The sequence below is a fragment of the Bubalus kerabau genome, chromosome 3 (genome assembly GCF_029407905.1).
Source record: "Bubalus kerabau isolate K-KA32 ecotype Philippines breed swamp buffalo chromosome 3, PCC_UOA_SB_1v2, whole genome shotgun sequence".
NCBI lineage: Eukaryota > Metazoa > Chordata > Mammalia > Artiodactyla > Bovidae > Bubalus > Bubalus kerabau.
Genome location: NC_073626.1, coordinates 163,641,512 through 163,665,912, shown reverse-complemented (window position 1 = coordinate 163,665,912; position 24,401 = coordinate 163,641,512). Strand labels below are relative to the sequence as shown.

At 40.1% G+C, this 24,401-nt stretch overlaps 1 protein-coding gene and 1 long non-coding RNA gene across 5 annotated transcripts in view; one reads left to right on the top strand and one right to left on the bottom strand.

Annotated features, from left to right (window-relative positions):
* Positions 1-24,401, top strand: part of EPHA4 (EPH receptor A4) — a 159,898-nt gene that overhangs the window by 128,004 nt on the left and 7,493 nt on the right. For 2 of the 3 annotated variants that reach the window (XM_055573573.1, XM_055573574.1), the window contains 8 exons: positions 6,083-6,141; positions 8,345-8,458; positions 8,709-8,894; positions 13,260-13,321; positions 13,773-13,982; positions 15,842-15,991; positions 20,909-21,102; positions 24,078-24,233. In XM_055573573.1, the coding sequence (XP_055429548.1) occupies positions 6,083-6,141; positions 8,345-8,458; positions 8,709-8,894; positions 13,260-13,321; positions 13,773-13,982; positions 15,842-15,991; positions 20,909-21,102; positions 24,078-24,233 (1,131 nt within the window). Of the gene's footprint in view, positions 1-6,082; positions 6,142-8,344; positions 8,459-8,708; positions 8,895-13,259; positions 13,322-13,772; positions 13,983-15,841; positions 15,992-20,908; positions 21,103-24,077; positions 24,262-24,401 lie in introns of all 3 variants that reach the window. The other variant, XM_055573575.1, reaches the window with a different exon arrangement.
* Positions 18,896-23,591, bottom strand: LOC129646809 (uncharacterized). Of its 2 annotated transcripts, none has more exons than XR_008712181.1 (3): positions 22,292-23,591; positions 21,171-21,298; positions 18,896-19,286 (listed from the first exon to the last, which is right to left on the bottom strand). It is a non-coding gene; the product is annotated as an uncharacterized LOC129646809 (long non-coding RNA). The 2 variants fall into 2 exon arrangements; XR_008712180.1 differs by having other exon boundaries at positions 23,283-23,591.

Sequence of the window (24,401 nt, the reverse complement as noted above, 5' to 3'; positions counted from 1 at the left end):
CTACCAGGGAAGCCCTGGAAGGTTGATAGCAATTTGGATGCAAGAGATGTTACCGCTGATACGGTGACTCCCCATACCCTCGTGTCTCCTATGATGACAGGGGAGGTTAAAGATGTAAATGAGCAGAGACCCACATAGTGACAAAAATTTTAGTCCTTATGATTAGCTCAAAGAAAAATGCTAGTTTGTCATTAAAAAAAAATACATGTCCTGAGGCTCATAGCCAGTGTCTTGCTAGGGTTTTTTTTGTGTGTGTTTTTTTTTTTACTATATAACAATTGTTTTTTATTTCACTGTATTTACTTTATACTGATAAGCCTGAGCTTTAGGCATATCAGAGTTAATCTCTGATTTCTCCAATGAGAAGATCCACTTTTTCCGTTTGACCAACTTGGAAATGTAAACATTTGGGGATCTCAGTGAAAATATCAGATTTCAAAGTTTATAAATTTTATTTATTTAAAATGATATACAGAATACGTTGACTTAGACCTATTATATGTTTTTACCATCCACATTATGTTGAGGAAATTAACTTACATTTTTTATAAGCATCTTTGATCAGTGTCTTCCTGTGTCACTTATCATATAAGTTATAATTTAAGGATTCTGTCAGCTTTTCAGAGCATGTAATTATATCTACCATCTGGGGTTGTTAGAGGTGCAGCATTTCTTGTATTTATGTGATGTTGTCCCTAGAAATCTTCTCCTAGACCGCATATGTACATTCCATTAGCAACACGGCACCATTTCTTTATACTCCTGTAGGTGTATATTTGTGATTGCCACAGTGTAACTGCTTTATTGCTTTTAAAATTGAATTTTGACTGTTAGCAATGACATCATAAAATGCAATGATAAGGTCATAACCTCAGGACTAATGATCCTAGTGACTGACTGTGTTAAATTCCTCTGACAACTCCCCCTACCCTTTTGTGTTAATGACTCCATCAGTTTACCTTCAGAAGTGTCCTGAATAGTCTTATTTTAGGTTGCTTTAGGTTAGTGTGTCTTCCCCAAATAGTTTTTTTTTTTGTTTAGTATGTATGAGAAACACTTTTAAGAAAGGACTAGAATGCAAGTTGAGTCCTTCTTTTCTAAAGGACAGTTTGGTGATCAGACACAAGTATTGCCTGATAACCAGCCATAGGTGGCTTTTATACTGATCTTCTGATCATTGCTAGTGCTGCCTGGTTTCTAGTTATGTTAGGGTTATAAAGTACCCCTCTTACCTGAATTAAAGAAAAAATAATGAATTGATTTTTTTTTTTTTTTTTTGATTGCCCTGGGTCTTCGTTGCTGTGCACAGACTTCTCTAGTTACAGAGAGTGGGGGCCACTCTTTAGTTGCAGTGCTCGGGCTTCTCACTGCCCTGGCTTCTGTTGTTGCAGCACATGGGCTCTAGGCACAAGGCCTTCGGTAGTTGCAGGATGTAGGCTCAGTAGTTGTGGTGCATGGGCTTAATTGCTCCCAGGCATGTGAGATCTTCCCAGATCAGGGCCGGAATCCAGGTCCCCTGCATTGGCAGGCAGATTCTTATCCAATGTACCACCAAGGAAGTTCAGTAATGAATTGATGATAAGAAAAAAATGAAATGGCTGTGGCACAGTTTGTAAAGGAGGGACATGGATGGTTCAGGGTACAAAATTGCTGGCATCTTGTATGTTAAGAATTTGAGGCCTGGAGAGGAGGTTAAACGGTTAACTGCAGAAGGTCACACAGCTAGTTAGTTAGTTGCTTGATCAGAACAGGAGTCCATCTATCCTGACTTCCAATATTGCGTCTAGATAGATTATGTTAATGTCTTCTGAACTGGAAAATAGACCTACATCAAATGCTAACGTTGACAGTTGTAACGAACCAGAGCTTCAGGAGTCTCCTCCATGATGTGATGTTGGTACATTTGTGTTCTGTGATTTAATGTGTTTCTAATGCATGCTATTAAGAAGTCAGACTTTGCAAGTTGGTGTTGTATTCTGAAGGTTACAGTTTTCCTCTTTGGAGCTGAAACTCTTTTCATAATGCTAAAACAGTTACCATTCGGTCTCTATCTATCTCTCCTGGTGTCCTAATTGGAATATTATGATCACATAAGAATGAATACATTTAAATGTTAGCCTAAATTGGCTCTGATGAAGTCATGTAAATTTCTACAATTAGGGGGCAGATGGTACTGCGGGAACATTTCTAAACAACTTGTGTGCAATCGTACGGTTCACTTCCACCCATTTCAAAATGTTGCTTGTGAAGAGCATTTAGCCATCATTTGGTGCAGGAACAATGACAGCTTAAGGAAGGGGAAAAAGAAGGATGACTTCCATGAATCTTGGTGGGCGATGCCATTAAACGCTGGAAAGGGTCCTCCTGGAGCCATGCTAGTTATTACATTGCTTTATCTTCTTTAATTTGCACTTTAGCTGAATAAATTACTTACCTTTTGCTAATTAGTTTTGGAACAGTGAACTCCATCAATCAAATCTGTCGACTTGATCAGGGAAGTTAGTATTTTCATAAAAGTGGGGGCCCTGCCACACTTCCCTCCACTATTTTGTTGGTTTTATCGGATAGTCAAGGAGCCAGGAGCAACGTGTTGGGTGGGGGGTGGGGGGGGGGGGGCAGCACCAGGGGCTCCTGCTGTTCCTGGACATTGTCTGTTAAGACCCCAATTCCAGTGGGCTTATTCACAGCTTTCAAAGTTTCACCTGCAGATAAGTCCCTTTAACTTAGTTGAAAGGTTTTATATTTCCTTCTGGAGCATTCACTCATAAACCACTCCCTCTTTACCAATTTTTTTTTTGGTTTGTTTTTTTTAATCAGCTTGCCCACATCTCAATAATTAGAAAATCTTCCACAAAGGTTCCCTTCTGTCATTCAGGTGATCTGCCTCAGATGTCAATTTCGCACCCTTTTAGATGGGTGTGGTTTCCTGTGGGCTGGCTGACCCAGTGATAAGCTCCAGTGGGCTTTCTTTCTCTGGACAATAACGGACACATTGTCCTACCCTGAACCAAAGGAGAAAGGGTCATCAGGTGACAAAGGGAGAGCAGGACTCAGGCTTTTTAGTTTTCAAGGTATTATTAAGTAGCTAATAGGCTACAATTAGCCTTTGAACAGTAATCCTTGTGTTTCTTTGTCAGCATTCCTTGTACTCCACTAGAGACTTTTCCAAGTAACACTCCAAGTAAAGTTTCTTTAAAAATACACCTTCTCTTCTAATTTACTTCCTCCTTCTGTGTTTAGAAGTATGAGGAAGGGACTGGCGGGTCAACCTCATAATGAATGATTCTTGCCGTTTTGCGTTTCCTCTGGCTTTACACAGATTTCATGAATGTGTTGATGGAAATCAGCACTCCTAGGCTTCTTGAGACTGTTCTTTCTTCTGGTATCTATCAAGGTTTTTGACGAACTCACTGACAGTTTAAAGTTGGGACAAAAGCTTCCTTGCACAATGCATTTTTTTTTCTTTTTCTTTAAAGGAAAGAAATTCAGATCAGTTTCTTGATCTAAAGTGGCTTAAAAGATATACTTGTAATTTTAGATAATGCTTTTAGGAGCTCTGATAAGATACAATCTCCCAGGCTGGCAGGGCCCTATCGCACCCTTGGGACCTAGCCACGCGTTTCCCTGACATAAAATGTTTTCATAGTCCCTGACCTAACACGCTTGTATTTCCTTTAAAAGGAGAGGAAAGGGGGGAGGCTTGGAGGGAACCACATCTTTCATACAAGCGTCTGATTTCAGGTTGTTTAAGCCTGTTTAGCTTCTTTGATGAAGCAATGGCTTTTGAGAGCAAGTGGAATCCAATTTAAGTGGATTTACTGATATGAAATGTGCTATTACTTATAATTAACTCTCACCAGATATCATCATGTAACTTCATCTCCACTATGAGAGGCAGTGAGCTGGATGTGGCAGACACACTCCTATATTTGCTGGAGAGTCATGCCCGTCTGCCTCCATCGTTCACATCTGTACAGTGGGACTGAGCGTGTGTCTGTCTGCCAGACTGCTTTCATTGGATTGTTGAGAAGATGCAATGAAATAACAGATATGAAGGTTCTTTTAAAGGTTAAATGCAAAGTGAAAATGCAAGCTGCTATTTAAGACTGAACAACTTGCCTTCGAAGTGAACTCTAGTAACTTCTAGAGGTCTGAGGTCTGTGTTTACTAAGCTGGTCCCTGCTTTGCAAACAGTTAGGGGAGGAGATAATATGTGTAATGAGAGCACTTTGAAAAGTTAAATGCAGTGTAAAAAGGCAAGGTATTATTATTTGCAAGGGAATTATACACACGGAGAAACATCTGTAGGCTCCGAGGGTCTGATTGCAGAGCTGTTTCCTGCATTGCTGACAATTTGGAGAGGAATGTGGGTGAGGAGCTGGGATACGTGACTGTTATTGGGCTGTTCTCTGGTCTGTGTGGCCTCCATTCTTCCATGAGTGTCCTGCTCTTCTCAGCTTGTTCAAAGGGCAGGGGTTCAGGTTATCGGATTCAGACAGGACCACACTGCTTCGACCCTCCGTGGCCATCAGGGAATCCTTTGTCACCACAGAGCTTTAGTTTCCACATATGTAAGAGTCTTGACTGACCTCATCTTTAAAGCGCTAAGAAAATTACAAGATGATTATAAACTGCAATGTAAACTTGACATTTTTGGCTGAAACATAAATGCACATATTTTATTCACTAATGTGGTCTCATTTCCCAACTTTAGAGAGCTCTAATATCAACTGAGTTGATTTTCCAGTTTATTTAATATATATACCTGTAGACACGAGGTATCTAGTGGTGTTAGTGGTAAAGGACCCACCTGCCAATGCAGGAGACCTGAGATGCGGGTTCGATCCCTGGGTCGAGAAGATCCCTTGGAGGAGGGCATGGCAACCCATTCCAGTTCTTGCCTGGAAAATCCCATGGACAGAGGCGCTTAACGGGCTACAATCCATAGGGTTGCAAAGAGTTGGACAGGACTAAAACAACTTAGCACACACACACACGCCTGCACACACAGACACATGTGTACATGTATGATGTATCAAGATTACTGAGTAAAGCTTTATATATACTCCAGGTTTCTTTTTCCCAAGACTTTTTATAACCAAGTCAGATATCACTCCTATGGGACATTGAGAGTAGAATGCCAACCGTAGGACCATACACTGTTTTTTAGAAAAAAGAATTAGCTACAAATGGAAACTTATTTTTACTCTTGCAGTATTTTCTACAAACTCTTAAGGAATATAATCCAGTATGAAGCAAATATTTACCTCTTAAATTGTCATTAATAATTTAGGAATTTGTATGCAGCAATTGAAGCCAATAACCACAAAACTATTGTTTTAAGGATATCATATAACACGATAATGAGATAATGAGGTTTTGTGTGTGTGTGTGTGTGTGTGTGTGTGTGGTAGTGATTATTGTGGTGAAAGCAAGAGGGCTTACTGTTACTTATCACATCCTGACCATTGTTGCCTTGTGCAGAATTCACCAAGGGAAACGTATTTTTTGTTTAACTTTTTATTTTGGTTTGTAGTATAGCCGATTAACAATGTTGGGACAGCTTCAGGTGGACAGCAAAGAGACTCAGCCATATGTCTGTTTCATTCTCCCCCAGACTCCCCTCTTATCCAGGCTGCACATAATATTGAGCAGAGTTCCCTGTGCTCTGCAGTAGGACCTTGTTAGCCATTTTCAATGCAGCAGTATTTACATGTCGATACCAAACTTAGAGAAACTAAGTGGGGAAATTATATGTGGGGAAATTAGCCAGTAAATTATAATCTATCTTCAATACAATACATTTCTCCTGAAGATTTAAAATTCTCATTATATTATAAAATATTTGCTTTATCACCTCAGTTTAATCCTGTGGTTAAGAGTAGAGACTCTGGACTCTGCTTGTATTTGAAACCATTATTTACTATTAATATCAAGGTTCCAAGTTATTCACCCTATTATTTTACCTCTCATAAACCTCAGTTTTCTCATCTGTGAAATGTGTACACTACCTGACTTATGGTAGCAAAGAACTTGTGGTTTACAGCTTCTGGAAATATATATATTTTTTATCTTTTAATAGACGGAGTAAATACAGTAAAGCAAAACAAGAAGCAGATGAAGAGAAACATTTGAACCAAGGTACAGAAAATTGGGATAAAAGTAATTTTATTTTTAGAGCATTTCTTGTGTTTTCAGTTTAGAAATGTCTAAATAATATTCGTTTGGCTATTAATATTGTATTCTGTTCATGGAATTATCCAAATAATATACTTCAGCATATCTAACTAAAATAGGTGATTGGTGTTTGTTTAAGGTGAGATTAAAGATGGAGATTGGGGAATTTCCTTAAATGCTTTTTTCCCTTATTTTATGCTCCACCCTGAAAAAGTTTTGGTAGCTGGCTCAGTTTTGTAGCTTGGTGGCAAGATTTAACAGGTAACAATTTTTCTGAAGTAAACATTTTGGGGACAAATACAACAAGGAATTGAACACACACGGCAGAATTTGTGCTATGGAAATCAAGACTGTCAATATTTTTTTAGTGGACTTTAGTTATTTTGATGTTCCAAGTGGCTCCAAAGAGTAAATTCAAAGAATTGAATGACTTGAGGAAGATAGAAGACTGAAGTGGACAGTGGTTAGTGACTCTTCAGGAGTACCATCCAGTAGAACTTGCTGAGGTGATGGTAGGTCTTTATCTGCACCATCCAATTCATTAACCAGTGACCACACACTGTTGGATACTTGAAAAGTAGCTAGTCATGAATGAGGAAGTGAATTTTTAATTTTATTTCATTTTAACTAATTTACATTTGAATAGTACCAAGTGGTTAATAGCTATCCTGTTAGCAGGGGATGAGGCAGGAGGAATAATCTTGAGAAAGATTTTTTTGGCTAGAGCATACCAAGTGATGAAGGGTCATGGAGTAGCCAGTAATTTTCCCTTTGTTCATCTTGGTCCTTTGCTAAAACCACACTTTCTCATTTGCATGCAGTATATATTTTTAATAACAAAAATGATGTAATTTTTTTTTTTTTTGAGATGAGGACAAAACTGACAGTCTTGGGAAATCAAAGAGATCGGGCCAACTTGTATCCTACATCTCTCAGTGCCCCAAAGCTCCAGGAGCTCCAGAAGGGAGAGGCAAGGTGTGAATGCCAGTGGAAAGTTCCCACTAATTTCTAATGCATCTTGTCCCAGACATCTCTGGCTGCCTAAGTGCTCACATTCTGAATTCAGCTTACAAGTGACTGTAGGGTGTGGCTGAATTACCTACCCTTCCTGGTATTCAAAGCATTCATGATTCAGCTACAGTATTTTCTTCAGCAGAAGCGTCCAGGTGAAATTCAGTGTCTTTACTTACAGCACCTTCTTTCCAAAATTGAATAAAAGTGGAACTCCAATATAGAGTTTGCATTTTCAAATCAACTAGTAGATTAATTATCCCTCTTGTCCATTTAACCTAGGTTTAGTTTGCTTACTGTTATCAATTGTTGGTGGATATGGGGCAAAACGTGACAGCTTGTAGCACGACCATTTGAAACAGTTTCTGTATCTTCCCTAAGGGAAGAAAGCTGGAGATGGTGGATAGGACTTGAGCAGCTGATTGGGGACAATATATATTTTTAAGTCATTTTTGTTGCTTTCAATTATTTATTTATTTATTTGTTGGCTGTGCCACATGGCTTGCGGAAATCTTAGTTCTCCAACCAGGGATCAAACCCTCACTGCCTGCACTGGAAGCCTGGAGTCCTAACCACTGGACCACCAGGGAAGTCCCCAGGACAACAATGTTTAGCTAACACATTCCAAATTCCCTTGTGGAGACTCTCTTTCCCTCCGCGGGATAGGTGGTTTTTAAAATTTCATCCTTGAAGTGTGAAGGCGTTCCAGGAACTCTGTAGAGCTACAGCCTCTTACGTAGCAAACAATTCTTGTTTACCTGCTAACAAAACACAGAGCGAGACTTTTAAACATTTTCCTATGGTATTTTTCTCATGCTAAGAAAACTGTTCCTGTGCCAAGTATTTTATATCCAGAGAATTTCAGTTTATTAGTAGTTCCTGAAAAGTGTTCGGGCTTCCCAGGTGGCGCTAGTGGTAAAGAACCCACCTGCTAATGCAGAAGATGTAAGAGAGGCAGGTTCGATCCCTCGGTCAGGAAGATCCCCTGGAGGAGGGAATGGCAACCCACTCCAGTATTTTTGCTTGGAGAATCCCATGGACAGAGGAGCCTGGCGCGCTACAGTCCGTAGCATCACAAAGAGTCAGACACGACTAAAGCAACTTAGCACACACGCAGAGAAGTCTCCTGCCAATGTTTTGCATGTCTGTTACTCAGGTGTTAGAACTTACGTGGATCCCTTTACGTATGAAGATCCCAATCAAGCAGTTCGAGAATTTGCCAAAGAAATCGACGCATCCTGCATTAAGATTGAAAAAGTCATAGGAGTTGGTAAGTCTGTATCTATAAGCCTGTTTTCTTTGTGAATATTAAATATAGATATACGTGGATTATATAAAGGCTTATGAATATACTGTGTGTGCCTATATATGTAAATAGCTGTGTACCTGAAATTTGCTTAATCTACATAAAACACCAGCACAGTGCTCGGTGTGTAAGAAACACTCCACAAATGCTAGCTATTGTTCTTTCACTTTTAATGTGTTTCTGGTTCAGAGTCAATTCTTTTTCTCTCTCAAAGGTGAATTTGGCGAAGTATGCAGTGGGCGTCTCAAAGTGCCTGGCAAAAGAGAAATCTATGTGGCTATCAAGACACTGAAAGCTGGATATACAGACAAGCAGAGAAGGGACTTCTTAAGCGAGGCCAGCATCATGGGACAGTTTGATCACCCGAATATCATTCACTTGGAAGGAGTTGTCACCAAATGTACGTGGGTCGCTCCCTTTACAAAGCCAAGTTAGAAGTTACTGGCAAATTAAACACACATTTTCTTTCCAGGGAAATGACAGATGGAACAGACCCACTGATTGCTAATAGGAGGAAATCAGTGCAGGACAAGTCATTAATCTTGTAGTCAGTTCTAAATGGGTCTGTGGTGTAGGCTGATACTCTATTTCCAAAGCAGCTTGTGTGAGATTTTAGCAAAATTAATATTGCAGATTTTTAGTATGCCTCACCATCTTTCAAATGTTTGCTAGACCAAACTGATTGTCACAGGGTAGGCGCAAGCAGATGGTAAGCAAAATAAATTTTAAGTACTTTTCCTATAAAACACTACAGAACTTCGCCACACCTTGTGCTTGAAGCTTTGGTTCCAGATGCGGGGAGTGCATCCTGGAAATCTGTTATATTGGGGGATTTGCTTGTCTGCTCGGCCTGATTTATAACAGTTGCAGTTCAGCACCTATTTCCAGTAACACCTGGTTGAACCTTCCTTTTTTTAGTCCATTAGCATTTGCTGAGCCCGTGAACCACGCTTCAGTTAAAATATGACACAGCTCAACAGATGCATTTTGCGAAGCAAACCCTGAATACATCTGTAAGGCTGGCTAAGACCCACTTATAAAGCACCACATGAACAAGGCAGGTGAAATGGTTCCTATTGAAGGTGGCTATATTCCAGAAGTCTTAGTACCTACTACAGTTACTACAAGTCAAGGATCGTGTAAGCCTGGGGCTACGTCTCCAGGAAGCCAGTGTACCATTTGATTCCAGGTGCCTGGGAAAAGCGTCCTCCATCAACCAGTGCAGAGTGGTGGCTGCAGTGGGTGAAGTGGGGGCGATTCAAAGAGTATAAACACTGGACATTAGGTCTGGGGCAAAGAGGTCAATAATGTGCAAGGCTACACAATCTTTAGGCAGGGAAAATAAGGAATTACTAGAAAGTTGTGGCAAATATACATTCATTTAGGGGTCCTCAGACTTAAACATATATCAGATTTCTGGAAAACTCATTGAAACACTTTCCTGGACCTCATCCTCAGAGGTTTGATTCAGTGGTTAGGGGTCCATGAGCTCACGATCTAAAGAGCTCAAGGTCAACCATGCTGTAGTCCCTGGGACCACATTTTGAGTCTCTTTGGCCTAGTGACCAAAGATTTGCACACCATCTTCTGCTAGTAAATTGTGAGGTCTTGACTGGTTACTCAAGCTCTCTGTTTCCTCATCTGTAAAATAGAGATAAAAATAGAACTTGCCTTACAAGGTTGTTTTGAATGAAATATTTAGGGTGTATGGCATAATGCTTATATAGCAAATTAAAAAAAAAAAAACTTAAGTGTTAACTGGTATTATTATGTCTTAAGAAGTACATCTTTCCCCCAGCTTTGGAATCCTTTAAAAAAGGAACCTTGGTGCTAAGGGTATATAATTTTCCACCGAAGGTGAAGGCTATAATTAGCATAGAATAGCTCTATTTGCTTTTTAAGATTAGTTTTACAGACAGCATTTTTTTTTTTGTAGCCGGTGGCATCTGGGCTTGCCCGGAGCCCTTCACTTCTTTAATTAAAAGATAACATTCCCTTACTTCTGCAGGTCCATTTTCTCACAAGGAGGCTCTGTTCAGCTTGGGGTGTTTTTCCTGGGGCAGACAGTGATTTTTGTAGCACCTCTGCAGAAGAGAGAAGAAACAGGAGATCTTTGTGCTAAAATCCCACCCTGCCTCTCTAAAACCCGTACCTATTACAGCTGTAACTGTTATAAACGACTGGATGCATTTGCATAATGCAGTTGTCACTGAATTAAAATGATTTAAAATTTCCACCAGAGGAGCTATCCCCTTCCCCCACCCCTCCCCTCCCACCTCTCCCTTCCCCATGACATCCCTGCCTGTTCTGGGGATGGGTATGCCTCCACCCAGGAGTCCAACTGGGACCCATTTTATAAGCCCCTCTGTGCCGATGCAGACATTCATCTTTATTTATCTTGTAGTGCTCATAGATTCTGACAAATGGATACTTTTAATAAACAGGAAAAGGAATGTAGAAAAATTGTGAAGATGATGCCAACTGTCAGATTAGGGAGGTGTAAGGGTGAAAAGGTGAAGTGAGAGTCTGAGTTCCTTGAGTAACTTTGTAAATGGACAGAGACTATAAATTCTCGCCACTACCCGCCTCTCTTTAGAACCTTGTGCTGTCTTCCCCACATTTCCAGAGGGGCCTGGTGAAATGGAAGTAGGTGTTAATGTACCGCCAGGGGAATCACCCTTTCTCATGAGTTGACAAAGTAGCATTTGATTGAGGCAGGTTCATTAAAACTCATTTAGATGCATTTGTTTCTGTGTGGTCACGGATGTAGAGGGTCAGTGAGTCTAAGGACTCAGGGCTTCCTATTTATATTGACAGAGGATGGCAAGGCAGTCAGGGACCTCTCCCAGCAGTCAAGGGAAAAGAGATTAGAAGTGGTTTTATTCATCCTTTAGTCTACACCGAGATTCCTGCTGCTTCCGTCCGCTTTCCTTCATCCCTTGTAAATAAAACGTCCAAGGTGTTGTTTCCTAATTCAACATGTTTGCCTTGGAAAGATTTCTTCGGCACAACACCCAGTGCATAACCAAAAAACAAATTAATAAATGGGACTTCACTGATATTAAAAACTTCTGCTCTGATTCATTTTGATATTTGGCAAAACTAATACAATTATGTAAAGTTTAAAAATAAAATAAAATTAAATAAAATTAAAATAAATAAATAAATAAAAATAAAATAAAAGAAAAGAAAAAAAAATAAATAAAATTTGGCCTTTGAAATGAAGACATATTCTCTTTCCCTATACCAGTAGAGAGTCTAATTTGATAGGGGTAGGGTGGAAAATGTATCCGTTTAGAATAATTCTGGGGACTTTCTGGCAATGACACATCCCAGTCCAGTTTCCATGATTAACTCATAACCACAAGGACGACAATGAGTATTTTTGATAAGTCAAAAATTAGTTTGACTTATCAAACTAATATTTTATTTTCCTCCCAGGGACTCGCTTCTATTCTCTTTGCTTTACCCCTGCTGCTGCTGCTGCCAAGTCGCTTCAGTCGTGTCTGACTCTATGCGGCCCCATAGACAGCAGCCCACCAGGCTCCCCAGTCCCTGGGATTCTCAAGGCAAGAACACTGGAGTGGGTTGCCATTTTCTCCTCCAATGCATGAAAATGAAAAGTGAAAGCAAAGTCGCTCAGTCGTGTCCGACTCCTAGCGACACCATGGACTGCAGCCTACCAGGCTCCTCCGTCCATGGGATTTTCCAGGCAAGAGTACTGGAGTGGGTTGCCATTGCCTTCTCTGGCTTTACCCCTAGCCTTAGTAAAATATCAAAGATTTACTTTTGATTCCCTCTTCACTCCCACAAAAGAAAAAGTGAAAGTGAAAGTCACTCAGTCATGTCTGAGTCTTTGAGACCCTACAAATACCTTTAGAAAGAAGGAACTTCAGACCTTGAGTCCATTGCCAGGGATTAAGAAACTAAAGAACCATCCTGATTTCCTAAGGTCCTCAGAAAGAAAACGAAAGCGAAATGAAAGTGTGCCCCTACTTCTCCAAACTTAAAATCATTTTGATTTCTTTGCTTACAAAGGGGACTGGGGTGCACAAATGTTCCAGTCCTGAACTAAAATTGCTGCTAGGTTGAAACCACTTATTGACCCTTTCCTGTGATGTTGCTGCTGCTGAGGTTGGCATCTTAAAGAAGCAAATAGACTGAGTATATTGATAGATAGGAAAAGGGAAAAGAAAGACTATAGCCCCTGACCCAAGTGAGGCAGGGGGAAAAGCTAAGATTGTACTTGCTTGAGCTTTAAGATGAGTTCCAGGTAATGAAGTATTCAGCATAGCTACTGCTCCTGGAAACTTGGGTTTCTCTAAATAGGTTAAAAAAAAAACCAAACTTTTCTCTGTTCATTGATTCCTTTAGCATTGCACAATTGTCTCTTCTGGGGGCAAAATTAATTAATTATCCTAAAGATTTTTTTTTTTCCTTTAAATGGGTCATTTATCTTCTTCTCCATTTCCTTGAGAGAGCAAATACTCATCACATGCCCCTGGGTTCTGGAGGCCACTTTAGTTAAAGACCTTGTCAACAAGCCACCCAAAGGGTTAACCTTCCAGATGGAATTTAAACCTACTTGTCCTTTTAATATTTCATTCCTAGCTCCCCACAGCTGAGGCATAAGCTTGGCTTGTTTTAATTAAATTAGATCGCACAAGACAGGTGTCTTGGCAGGAAAATTGTGCACAGCCCATTTTTATCTCATTAACTGCAGTGCTCATCAAGGGTTTTGTGTTTTTCTTTCTGGAAACTCTAGGTAAACCAGTAATGATCATAACAGAGTACATGGAGAATGGCTCCTTGGATGCATTCCTCAGGGTATGTAACTACTTTATATTAAACCCAAGAATGTTGGTATTTCGAAAACTCTAACACACTCTGAATGTGTGCTCTGTTTGGTTGTACACAGACCTTTTTTAATGGGGCAGAGGAGGAAGAGGAGAAATAGAGAATGATGTGATTTTTAAAGGCTCTTTAATAGTCCATGTTCAAGGAGGGTAGCATTTGATTTATTTTTGTATTGTGGGGTTGTTGGAGCCATAGATTCATTACAGTTGGATAATTTCCATCTATCACAGGAAGCAAACCCAGCTCCTTGCTCATACTCTACTCATGAATTAGTGACTTTGGTCCAAAAGGCCCGGAAATCGTATTGAATTTCACTGCACACCGGATACAGATATCAAAAAAGATCCAAATAATAAATGCTTTGTGAAAATTAATTAGGCTTAATGTTAATGAGATTGTACCTCATTCCTTTCCTCTGCAGAAGAATGATGGCAGATTTACGGTCATTCAGCTGGTGGGCATGCTTCGTGGCATTGGGTCTGGGATGAAGTATTTATCTGATATGAGCTATGTCCATCGAGACCTGGCTGCACGGAATATTCTGGTCAATAGCAACTTGGTTTGCAAAGTATCTGATTTTGGCATGTCCCGAGTGCTAGAGGACGATCCAGAAGCAGCATATACCACCAGGGTAAGAAGGGTTTGTGACCTCTGAGCTTTGACTCTAATGAAACTGTTCCTCTCACTTGATGTTTAAGCCCTTCATGATATTTATAAGTTACTTCATCCTTCAGAGCCTCTTCATAGCCATGCATCCGTTTTAAAACCATGTTTCCAAGAGAAATTTTGAAATACGCTCTAGATGTATGATCACAGTTTAGAGCGTCACATTATTGTATTTTTTCACACTTAATCTACTTTGCTTCCTTCCTTTCTTCCAGTTAGTTTGTTTTAGATTTTATACATGGTTCCTTTTCATTATTTAAAAAAAAATCTTATTTTAAACAAGACAGAACAGTGTTTCTAGTCAGCTGCCTACCGAATCTGAGAATGTATATACAGGATTTATAAAACATTTACACTACACAAGGTTTCCCAGTATCTAATGGCCTGCATTTTACTACTAGTAGATAAGCCGGGATTAAGGCATGGTGAAGAGTTATCAGTATACAGTTAATGGCTTTGCTATCTTAGCTGGACAATCTGAATATAAGATACTAATGGAATAAACACAGAATCATAAAAGTTATTGGCCATTAGGGCTGACACTGTTAAAATCAACATGAAGCAGACCAGCCATTTTCCTCCTTTAATGCTAACCATTTTGCATCTGTAATAGTAAGCATTAGGGATTTTTTTTGATATAGTTTGATGTGTGTGTGTGTGCGCGCGCGAGCATGTTTTCTGGTAGTGTTCCATTTCTATGGCTGTAGTTTTGATTCTTACACATACCTTCTCCAAAATTCTAAGTCCATTCATTCAGCAAAGAATATGCCTTTGTCAATGCTAAAGACTTTTTATTTCCCCCAGTAGTTGGAGAAGGGAAAGCAGAAAGAAGCTTCTCGAATAATACATTTATATAGCCAAAATATTTAAGGAAGGCAGCACAAGTGTCTCTCACTGCATGGAACAAGCATAAATGTAATAACGGTGTGAAGTATAGTGAATCAATGAAATTTATGGTACAGTTTATTGCCCTCTTTAGTAGCCCTAATGAAGCAAAGAAGACTTTTAAATGATGTCCTCTTGAACAGTTTAAGGGTCTGAATTAAAGTTGAATTAATTTCCCCAGATGGAACCCTAAGAAATTTGAAACTCCATTAAAAATACCTTGCACATACGCATAATCAACAAGAGACATTTGAGACCTTTAAACTTTTGGGGGGTAATATTCAATTGCTTTACCATTTTTGCAGGTGTCTTTTTAGAAAATTAAATAATCAAAATCCCGCCCTCCCTCCATTAAAATCAGTAATGGCTCTAGCATCTGGTACTATTTGACTTCCTCTAAGAGCCTGTTCAACATATTATCTTCTAGCTAAGTTAGGCATGTTTCTCGTGTTCTGTCAGAGCTGGATGACAGTGGAATATATAGAAATATTCATATTTAACTTCCTTAGTTCATGATTTCTGAAGCAGTACTAAGTATTGGTTTTGTGCTGCTGGGTAAGAGAATCCAACAAGAAGTCAAAATTACTCTCAGCTGCACGTTCGTTGGTATACACCACAGATAATGTGTATTTTGTAAAACTTGAAATATCCTTTCTACTACAGTATTGCCTTAAGCAGAGCCCAGATAATATTTAAAAAAATAATTAAGGAGATTAGTTGTTTACTTCCCCATAACTTAAGCAAACATATGAGAACTGTCTCAACCTGGAACATTTTCGTTAGAATAAACCAGTATCTTGTGGTTGTTTGGAAAACCACCTCAGGAATGCTGTTGTCCTGCTTGGCACACAGTAATAACATTCAGAAACTGTAACGTTCAGGAACTAAAAGGGCACATCAACGTACTTGGGGAATAATCTAGAGCTTGGATGTTCACAGGGTGGCAAGATTCCTATCCGGTGGACTGCACCAGAAGCAATTGCCTATCGTAAATTCACATCTGCAAGTGATGTATGGAGCTACGGGATCGTTATGTGGGAAGTGATGTCCTATGGAGAGAGACCTTATTGGGACATGTCCAATCAAGATGTGAGTCTTTATGTTCTGAAAGATATGTTTTTTGAGATGCAGGAAGTTTCATGTTAATGGGCTTCCCTGGTGGCTCAGAGGGTAAAGCGTCTGCCTGCAATGCAGGAGACCTGGGTTCGATCCCTGGGTCAGGAAGATCCCCTGGAGAAGGAAATGGCAACCCACTCCAGTACTCTTGCCTGGAAAATCCCATGGACAGAGAAGCCTGGTAGACTACAGTCCATGGGATCACAAAGAGTCAGACACGACTGAGCGACTTCACTTTCACTTTCATGTTACCATATGATGGAGTAAGTGTTGAGTGTGAACTGATACATTAAACTTTAGGGTCCTAATACAAACGTGTCTAGTAATCTGCTGCTGCTGCTGCTAAGTCGCTTCAGTTGTGTCCAACTCTGTGTGACCCCATAGACGGTAGCCCACCAGGCTCCTCTGTCCCTGGGATTCTCCAGGCAAGAACACTGGAGTGGGTTGCCATTTCCTTCTCCAATGCATGAAAATGAAAAGTGAAAGTGAAGTCGCTCAGTCATGTCCAACTCTTCTCGACCCCATGGACTGCAGCCTACCAGGTTCCTCCGCCCATGGGATTTTCCAGGCAAGGGTACTAGAGTGGGGTGACATTGCCTTCTCCGTCTAGCAATCTAGCTAAAACTTATGGTCATTGATTTCAAGGATCAAAACTACAAAGCCTAAATAGTATAGTGTGGGAGATAGATTGATAAGACAGATAGATGCATAGCTCAACTGATTAGTGATCTGGAACAGTATTTTTAGTTGGTTAGCTTTCAAGTTCATACTGAAACAAAATTAAACTTTGAGTGTTAAGAAAATGCAGGGATGTATGAAAAACACATTTCACATGCAGTGAAATTGACATGAAAGTTTTATTGGAAGAAAACCAGTGAATATTTTAAAGCTGGCAAAATTGTAATTAGAGCTTGCCCCTTGAGGACTCTAAAATAAAGCTTCACTAAATGACCCTTTGTAAATTATGCACATCCCTTTAAATGTACCATCTGGACTACTTCGTATGGGAGTATCCACAGTGCCTGCAATTTTAGAAAAGCATTCAATAATGACACTAATAAGATTCCAGAGTAATAGAATTTAATTACAAACATCTCCAGTGAGAAAGAAAAAAAAAACAACAAAAAAAACCTAGACCAGGGGGGTCTTCTTAGGACACTTACTAGCTATTTCTAGGAAAGTATTAGTTCTAGAAGGGTTGGAAATCAGAACAAAATGAAATGGTCGTTTTTAAAACTTTCCTAATATTTTTGGGTGAAGTGAAATATTAGCATCTAGTGTGTTTACGAATGGGTGATACTCAATTCATCAATAAAAACTATTTTAGAAAAAGTTTTTTTTTTTTTCTCTGAAGTGGAATGTTACCTGACCATTTGCCTTGTCTTGAAACAACAGGATGTTGCAAAACCTTGACAATTAAGTGAAAAACCAGGTGCACTCAAGAAATAGGATTCTGGTTGCTTAATCAGTAGAAGAATGTTTAGAGCAATACAGAAGCTAATGCACTCTGTGTCCAGTGGGGCAAAAAGAATTCTCTGACCAGATTAAGAGGAATGGTAGTTTTGACACTGTAGTACCTATAAATTATAAAGGAAGGTTCATAACAAATAGGAAGAAAGACAACCGCTAGCATAACTGATAGATAATTACAGGCTGGAGACAGACTCAGTTCAGTTCAGTTCAGTCACTCAGTCGTGTCTGACTCGTTGAGACCCCATGGACTGTAGTATGCCAGGCTTCCCTGTCCATCACCACCTGCCAGAGCTTGCTCAAATTCATGTCCATCGAGTCAGTGATGCCATCCAACCATCTCATCCTCTGTTGTGCCCTTCTCCTCCTGCCTTCAATATTTCCCAGCATCAGGGTCTTTTCCAGTGAGTCAGTTCTTTGCATCAGGTGGCCAAAGTATTGGAGCTTCAGCTTCAGCATCAGTCCTTCCAAGGAATATTCAGGACTGATTTCCTTTAGGATGGACTGGTTTGATCTCCTTGCAGTCCTAGGGACTCTGAAGAGTCTTCTCCAACACCACAGTTCAAAAGCATCAGTTCATGGGCTCTCAGCTTTCTTTATAGTCCAACTCTCACAGAGACAGACTACGAAAGTGAGCAATGTGTAATCTACTGTTTGATGTGATTATGAAGACACCTGCAACTACCTTTCTTGTAGTAACATTTGGTTTTGAGTAAGAGACATGCAGAGAAACAAAGGCCAACAACCTAGAAGGAGTTTGTTGTTGTTTAGTCACTAAGTTGTGTCTGACTGTTTTGCAACCCCATGAATCGTAGCCCACCAGGCTCCTCTGTCTATGGGATGTCCCAGGCAAGAATACTAGAGTAGGTTGCAATTTCCTTCTCAAGGGGATCTTCCCAACCCAGGGTACTAACCTGCATCTCCTGCATTGGCAGGTGGATTCTTTGCTACTGAGCCACCAGAGAAGCCCTCAAAGAAGGAATAGTGTCTGTATTATTTAATTATTGTATAGTTTAAGTTTGTGTTTATTTAAGTTGAGAGCAGCAGCCAAGTGCTCATAAAAGCAGAATATCTAAAGATGTCATTTTTCCCACCCTAAATAAATATTTTCAGACTTAGTTTTGACAGTTTCTATATTATATTAAGATGGCATCACTGACTCGATGGACATGAGTCTCAGTGAACTCCGGGAGTTGGTGATGGACAGGGAGGCCTGGCGTGCTGCGATTCATGGGGTCGCAAAGAGTCGGACACGACTGAGCGACTGATCTGATCTGATCTGATATTATATTAAAACAATTTCATTGTTTTAAACTTTTAGTTGTCTGCCTTTATCCATGTAAAAGCATCTGAAGCCAATTCACCCCCACAAATATTATTGATCTATTATTCACATGTCTTTCTCTCTGTGTTGGAGTCTGTGTAGAACAGCAATCAATAGGAAATGTAACTGGAGAATTACTTTCATGGGAGAATTCATTTGGCATATGGTGAATGGAGTCAAAGTAACTGTTAAAAATATGTTAAATTTATCAAGTTTTTCATCAAGTTTGTTTTAATCGTCTCTCTCCCTCCAGCCCCCAGCCCCAAACATTTAGCAGTAAACTGAGAAAATATGCTTTGTTCACCCACAAGCCATCTTCCAAGCTGGCATTGGATAGGGAGCTAGTGCAAGAATACTAAGCAGTCTGAGGGTTTATAACAAATTGTGTTCACCTGGCGTCAGCCCAGTGTTGCTCACATTCCCATCAATTCAATGTAAAATGTTTTCATCAAGTCTAGAGTCAACACCATGCACCTGGAAAGATAAAAGAAAGTCAAAGGGTCAAACTGACCTAATATTGCCAGAAATAAATAGAAGCATGCTCAGTGAATTAGCATATAGAAGTCTGCTTTAGAAGGAGTAAATTAAGATGAATACGGTAGGAGGTTGGCAAAAATACATGGGAGAAAAGGATTCAGAGGGCTTAATAAATCACAAGATAATTGTTACACGGAAACAGTATCCTGGTTAAAAAGAACCACAGAATACTGCTGTATAGAAACTGGACCCAGCTGAATTGATTATTTTCTGTTGAAGGCTGATCACTGAGCAGTAATAGATGTACCACAGGGGAACTCCGTCATGATCATTGAGATGGCTGCAGCCAGTGGTGGTTGGAACTAGGAACTATCATTTTTTTGGCGGGGACGGGGGTGCGGGGAGGGTGGGAGGACTGATTTAAAAACAAACAAAACTTTTAAACATCCTCAAACAAAAGTACCTCCAGAATCATATAAGATACTCATAAACAAAGCTATGAGTAGCCAAGAAATTAAGAAGTAATTCCCCTCTTTAACCTGGGCAGGAGGCTTACCATACTGTTACTGGGATTCACACCCTGAAGAACAGGGGTTTAGAGAAAACTCAATGAGAAAAATATTGTAATATCTGTGAAGACAATTAGAAAAGTCAGAATTAGAAGAAAACCTATGGAATGACTTATTTGGCAGGAGGACCACTCTTGATGGCAATTTTCACCTACCATTATAACTGTCTTCCTTAGATGTGTCAGGGTCCCCTTGAAATATAAATCCCCCAAAGAAGGTTTTTTAAATTATTATTTTTATATTTTTTAATCTGTCTATTAGTATCTTTAGCAGGATCAGCTGAGACCAAGAAAGAGACACAGAATTGGCAAATTATGTATTTTGGTCTTCCAAAAGTAAAAATGGTGGGGCATCTGGAGGGGTTGAAGAATGTGCTAATTAAGAGAAGTAGTGTCTTCTGAACTGGAAGACAGGCTCTGGTATTGACCCATCAGCTGTCTGAGCAAGCGGACACAGACTTGGGACTTCCCTTGTGGTCCAGTGGTTAAGATATGCTTCAAGGGGTATGGGTTCCATCCCCGGTCAGGGAACTAAGATTCTGCATCTCATGCAGTGTGGCCAAAAAAAATAAAAGAAGACACAGGCTTAAAGTGACGCAAAAGGACTTTCATTTTGGAGGCATCCTAAGGAATGTCGTTAAAGCCTTTAACTAAGCTAGAATCTCTTTTGCTAAGAGCATTTAGCTGATAGAAGAACAGAGAAGGTCATTGCCCTTGGGTCTCTGGGGGCCAGGCCAACACCATGTGGTTGGTCTGATTGGGTTCTAACCACCTTGGAACCCTGAGGCATCTTCACTTTGGAGTTCCTGATGGGCATTGTCTGCCATTTGAGAACCCCTCATAGCAACGGCTGGCTTCCCTGCCCTGCTGCCAGCAATGCTCAGGTCCAGCTCTGGCTTCTGTGAAAGAATTGGAGCCGTTCCCATGCTCAAGCTTGCTGGCAGCTTAATGGACAGGGAACTTGCTGAGCAGGAGGGTAAACCTCTAACAACAGATTGCCTGGCAAACTAACATACCATTCTGTGGGTTTTGTTTTTTTGTTTTTTGCTAGGTGATTAAAGCCATCGAGGAAGGCTATCGGCTGCCCCCTCCAATGGACTGTCCCATCGCGCTCCACCAGCTGATGCTAGACTGCTGGCAGAAGGAGAGGAGCGACAGGCCAAAATTCGGGCAGATTGTCAACATGTTGGACAAACTCATCCGCAATCCCAACAGCTTGAAGAGGACAGGGACCGAGAGCTCCAGGTCAGCCCTGGTTCTTAATAGTGATGTGTGAAAGAATACCTCAGCGGTGGCATGCAAGGGTTACTCACTTTAATTTCTGGCTTTTAGTCAGAGGCCACATCACAGGTCTGCAACCTGGGTGGCTTCTTCCTCCTTGAGTGGAGTATTTCAGGTAGTTTTCTGTTCGCCGTTTTGAAGAGCCTTGTACTTGTCAGGCCTCAAACAAAAGTCAGAAAAACAAATGTTTTTAAAAAAACAGCAAAGGAAAAGCACAAGTGCTTATTTTGTGAGGCTGTAACTGACAACTTAGAGGGATAAAATGTACTTTTGGAAGATAGTCAGGCTACTAGATGCTATATTTTGAAAGGGGAAGAAACATAGGAACAAAAAATAAGGATTCCAAAACAGCTCTGAGTCAATAAAATGTGAATTGAGGCAAGAGAATTCACCGGTTTTGGTTCTTAAAGTTGCTCTTTTCTGAGTCTTTCAAGAGGAGAAGGAAACAGGATCAAGTTACAAACATGCAGATGAATATTTGAGAAAAGTTTTTAAAATTAGAATGATTGGCCCACCCATAAAATAGTTACTTCATTGGAAGGGGCTTCCCTGGTGACTCATAGGTAAAGAATCCACCTGCAATGCAGGAGCCACGCAAGATGCAAGTTCGATCCCTGCGTCAGGAAGATCCCCTAGAGGAGGGCATGGCAACCCACTCCATTATTCTTGCCTGGAGACTCTCACGGACAGAGGAGCCCGGCAGACTACAGTCCATAGGGCGGCAAAGAGTCAGACATGATTAAAGCGACTTAACACACATATATGCACTTCATTGGAAAGAGCAAAAAAGAAGCATTTCAGTCCAGAGAGAAGATAAAGATACTGCAAGTGACCTAAAATAAAATCTCCCATCATTTCTGGCCTATTTTTGGTTATTCTCTTCCCCAAGAGGAGGAAAGTAGATGGCGCTAAGACCTCTTTTCCAGGTGTAACTAGTTTCTTCTGTTCCAAGGAAAACCTCCCCCAACTTTTAGATCTCCAGCTCCCGATCCCATGTGTTTTGTCTGAAGGTCCAAGTCCAGTTCTTTGGTACTTGAGGCTTCTCCTGGTAGCATGCTAACTCTGTATAGTGCTTTGCACCAAAAGGTAGAACAAACTGAGTTATTGGATACACTTTTCTCACTTCTGAATTTTTCTTGTTGATAGTACTTACAGAGCTTTGATACTTCTTACTGCTTGCTGATAATGGGATGTAGTACAGCGTGGTATGTGATTCAGCACAAAATTAGGCAAATGTCACAGTGTTCCAGAAAGAGCACAAGGGCTTCCAGAATAAGCTTGAGAATGACCCTTAGAATTAATTAATACTGAGTAAGGATATTTTCATTCTAAGGTCATTTTAACCTTGTCAGGTACGTAGTGCCTCCATGTTGCTCTTCTACTGCTCTTGGTTAAAGTTAGCAGTAAATGCAAACTATTTTTTTTTTTTTTGTCCATTAACAAACATTGCTGGTAAACATTCAACACTAATATCTCAAACTCTATGTGGCCATATTTGTTACTGGTTCAAAATTGGGGAAAGAATGAAATCTTGATTATTCTTACCATAAAAATCTGTAGAATATTACCCGGAAAATTTTATTTAATTAATATAGTGGACAAAGAGAAAGGTTATAAACAAGCTATTATTTGGATAGAACTGATTGATAAAACAAGTTTTTGTTAGTATATTTATATAAAATAGAAGTTATGCAAATCAAAACAACAGGTAAAAATTAAAATGAAAAATGGATTGGATTAATTCTACTATGTAGAAAGTTAGGCCATTAGATAGGCTTGATTTTTTTTTTTTTTTACAAGAAAAGGATTTTTTTGGTTGAAAATTCAGGATGATAATATAATTCTGATTTAGATGTTCATGTTCAAGGAACATAGTCACAGGACGAAAATCAGATCAAAATGTTAAGAGCAACCGCATTCTGTAGTTTCTATAGAAAGGAAGTTTAAGAAAATAGAATTTAATAAGTAGCAGGGTTGCAATGCAGGAAATTATAGTGAAGGTGTATAAAATACCCTATTAATGTTTATCCTATGATTATTAAGTAGTTTGATGATCAAGATGACTGTAATTCACTTAATAAATATTTTCCATGAATAGGTTATTTATTGTTTATCAATCTCGTGAAGGAGGACAGATCACTTACCTTGAACTCTAGTTGCTCTTGATGGTGATCTAATGTGAAACACCTGGCCCGAGAAATGCGTCAACTAATAAATAAGTTAATAAGAAGTGCTTAGAATTTGTTGAAATGATTCTTTAGGAGCCCCAGCAAAGGAAGACGAGAAGCACATTCCACAATCCAAACAGTGATCAAAGTGGCCATTCTTCCTGCCAGTCTTGGCACACGTGCTGGTCAGGCTGGGTTGATTAAAGAGGGGATTAACTCCCTGCTGTCCCGTTTGTTTGAATGAACTGAGCCTGCCTGCAAACCTGGCTGGAAACATGCCGGACTTGAACTCTCAGTGTTCTCTCTGCTTCCATCAAGTCTGGCAGGTTGCAAGCTCTCAGTTTTCCTTACTTATCCTTCACTAAGGTTTCCATAGCTGCTGAACTAAAGTCTGTGATATTCTGTCCTGGCAGGGACTGTCTTTCTGCAAAGACTGAGCCAGTTTCAGCAACAAGGGCCGCCCCGACCCCCCACCCCGCCCCCCAACCTTTGCCCCAGGCTAGGTTGTTAAAAGACCTGCTCTGATCCTTACTGCATTAAGAGATCCACATAAAACAAATGCAGGAAATGAAGTTAAAAACAAGTAGGGTGATTGAGACATGCTTTTGCAGCTTTGAAAAATAACGTGATGACGTTTGTCGCTGGTGATTCTATCTAAAGTCCGTTCTTGGTACTTTGGTTCCCCTCCCCTGTCTTGGACCATCTGACTTCTGAGTCATGTTATCTCACTGATAATTCTTGTCTGTCTATACTTTCTCGTTCCATTTCCAGACCTAACACTGCCTTGCTGGATCCGAGTTCCCCCGAGTTCTCCGCCGTGGTATCAGTAGGCGATTGGCTCCAAGCCATTAAAATGGACCGGTATAAGGATAACTTCACTGCTGCTGGTTATACCACGCTAGAGGCTGTGGTGCACATGAACCAGGAGTAAGTACTCAGCGATGTAACACAAAGGGTAAATCTAGATTTAATAGTATTTTCCTTTCCTTTTTTTTTTGCTTTGAGCTGCATAATCATCCTACTCATTTTTTTTTAAAGAAAACTTGAATGCCTTTCATTTTGATTGATTGAGTATAATTTTGCACAGCCTCTATA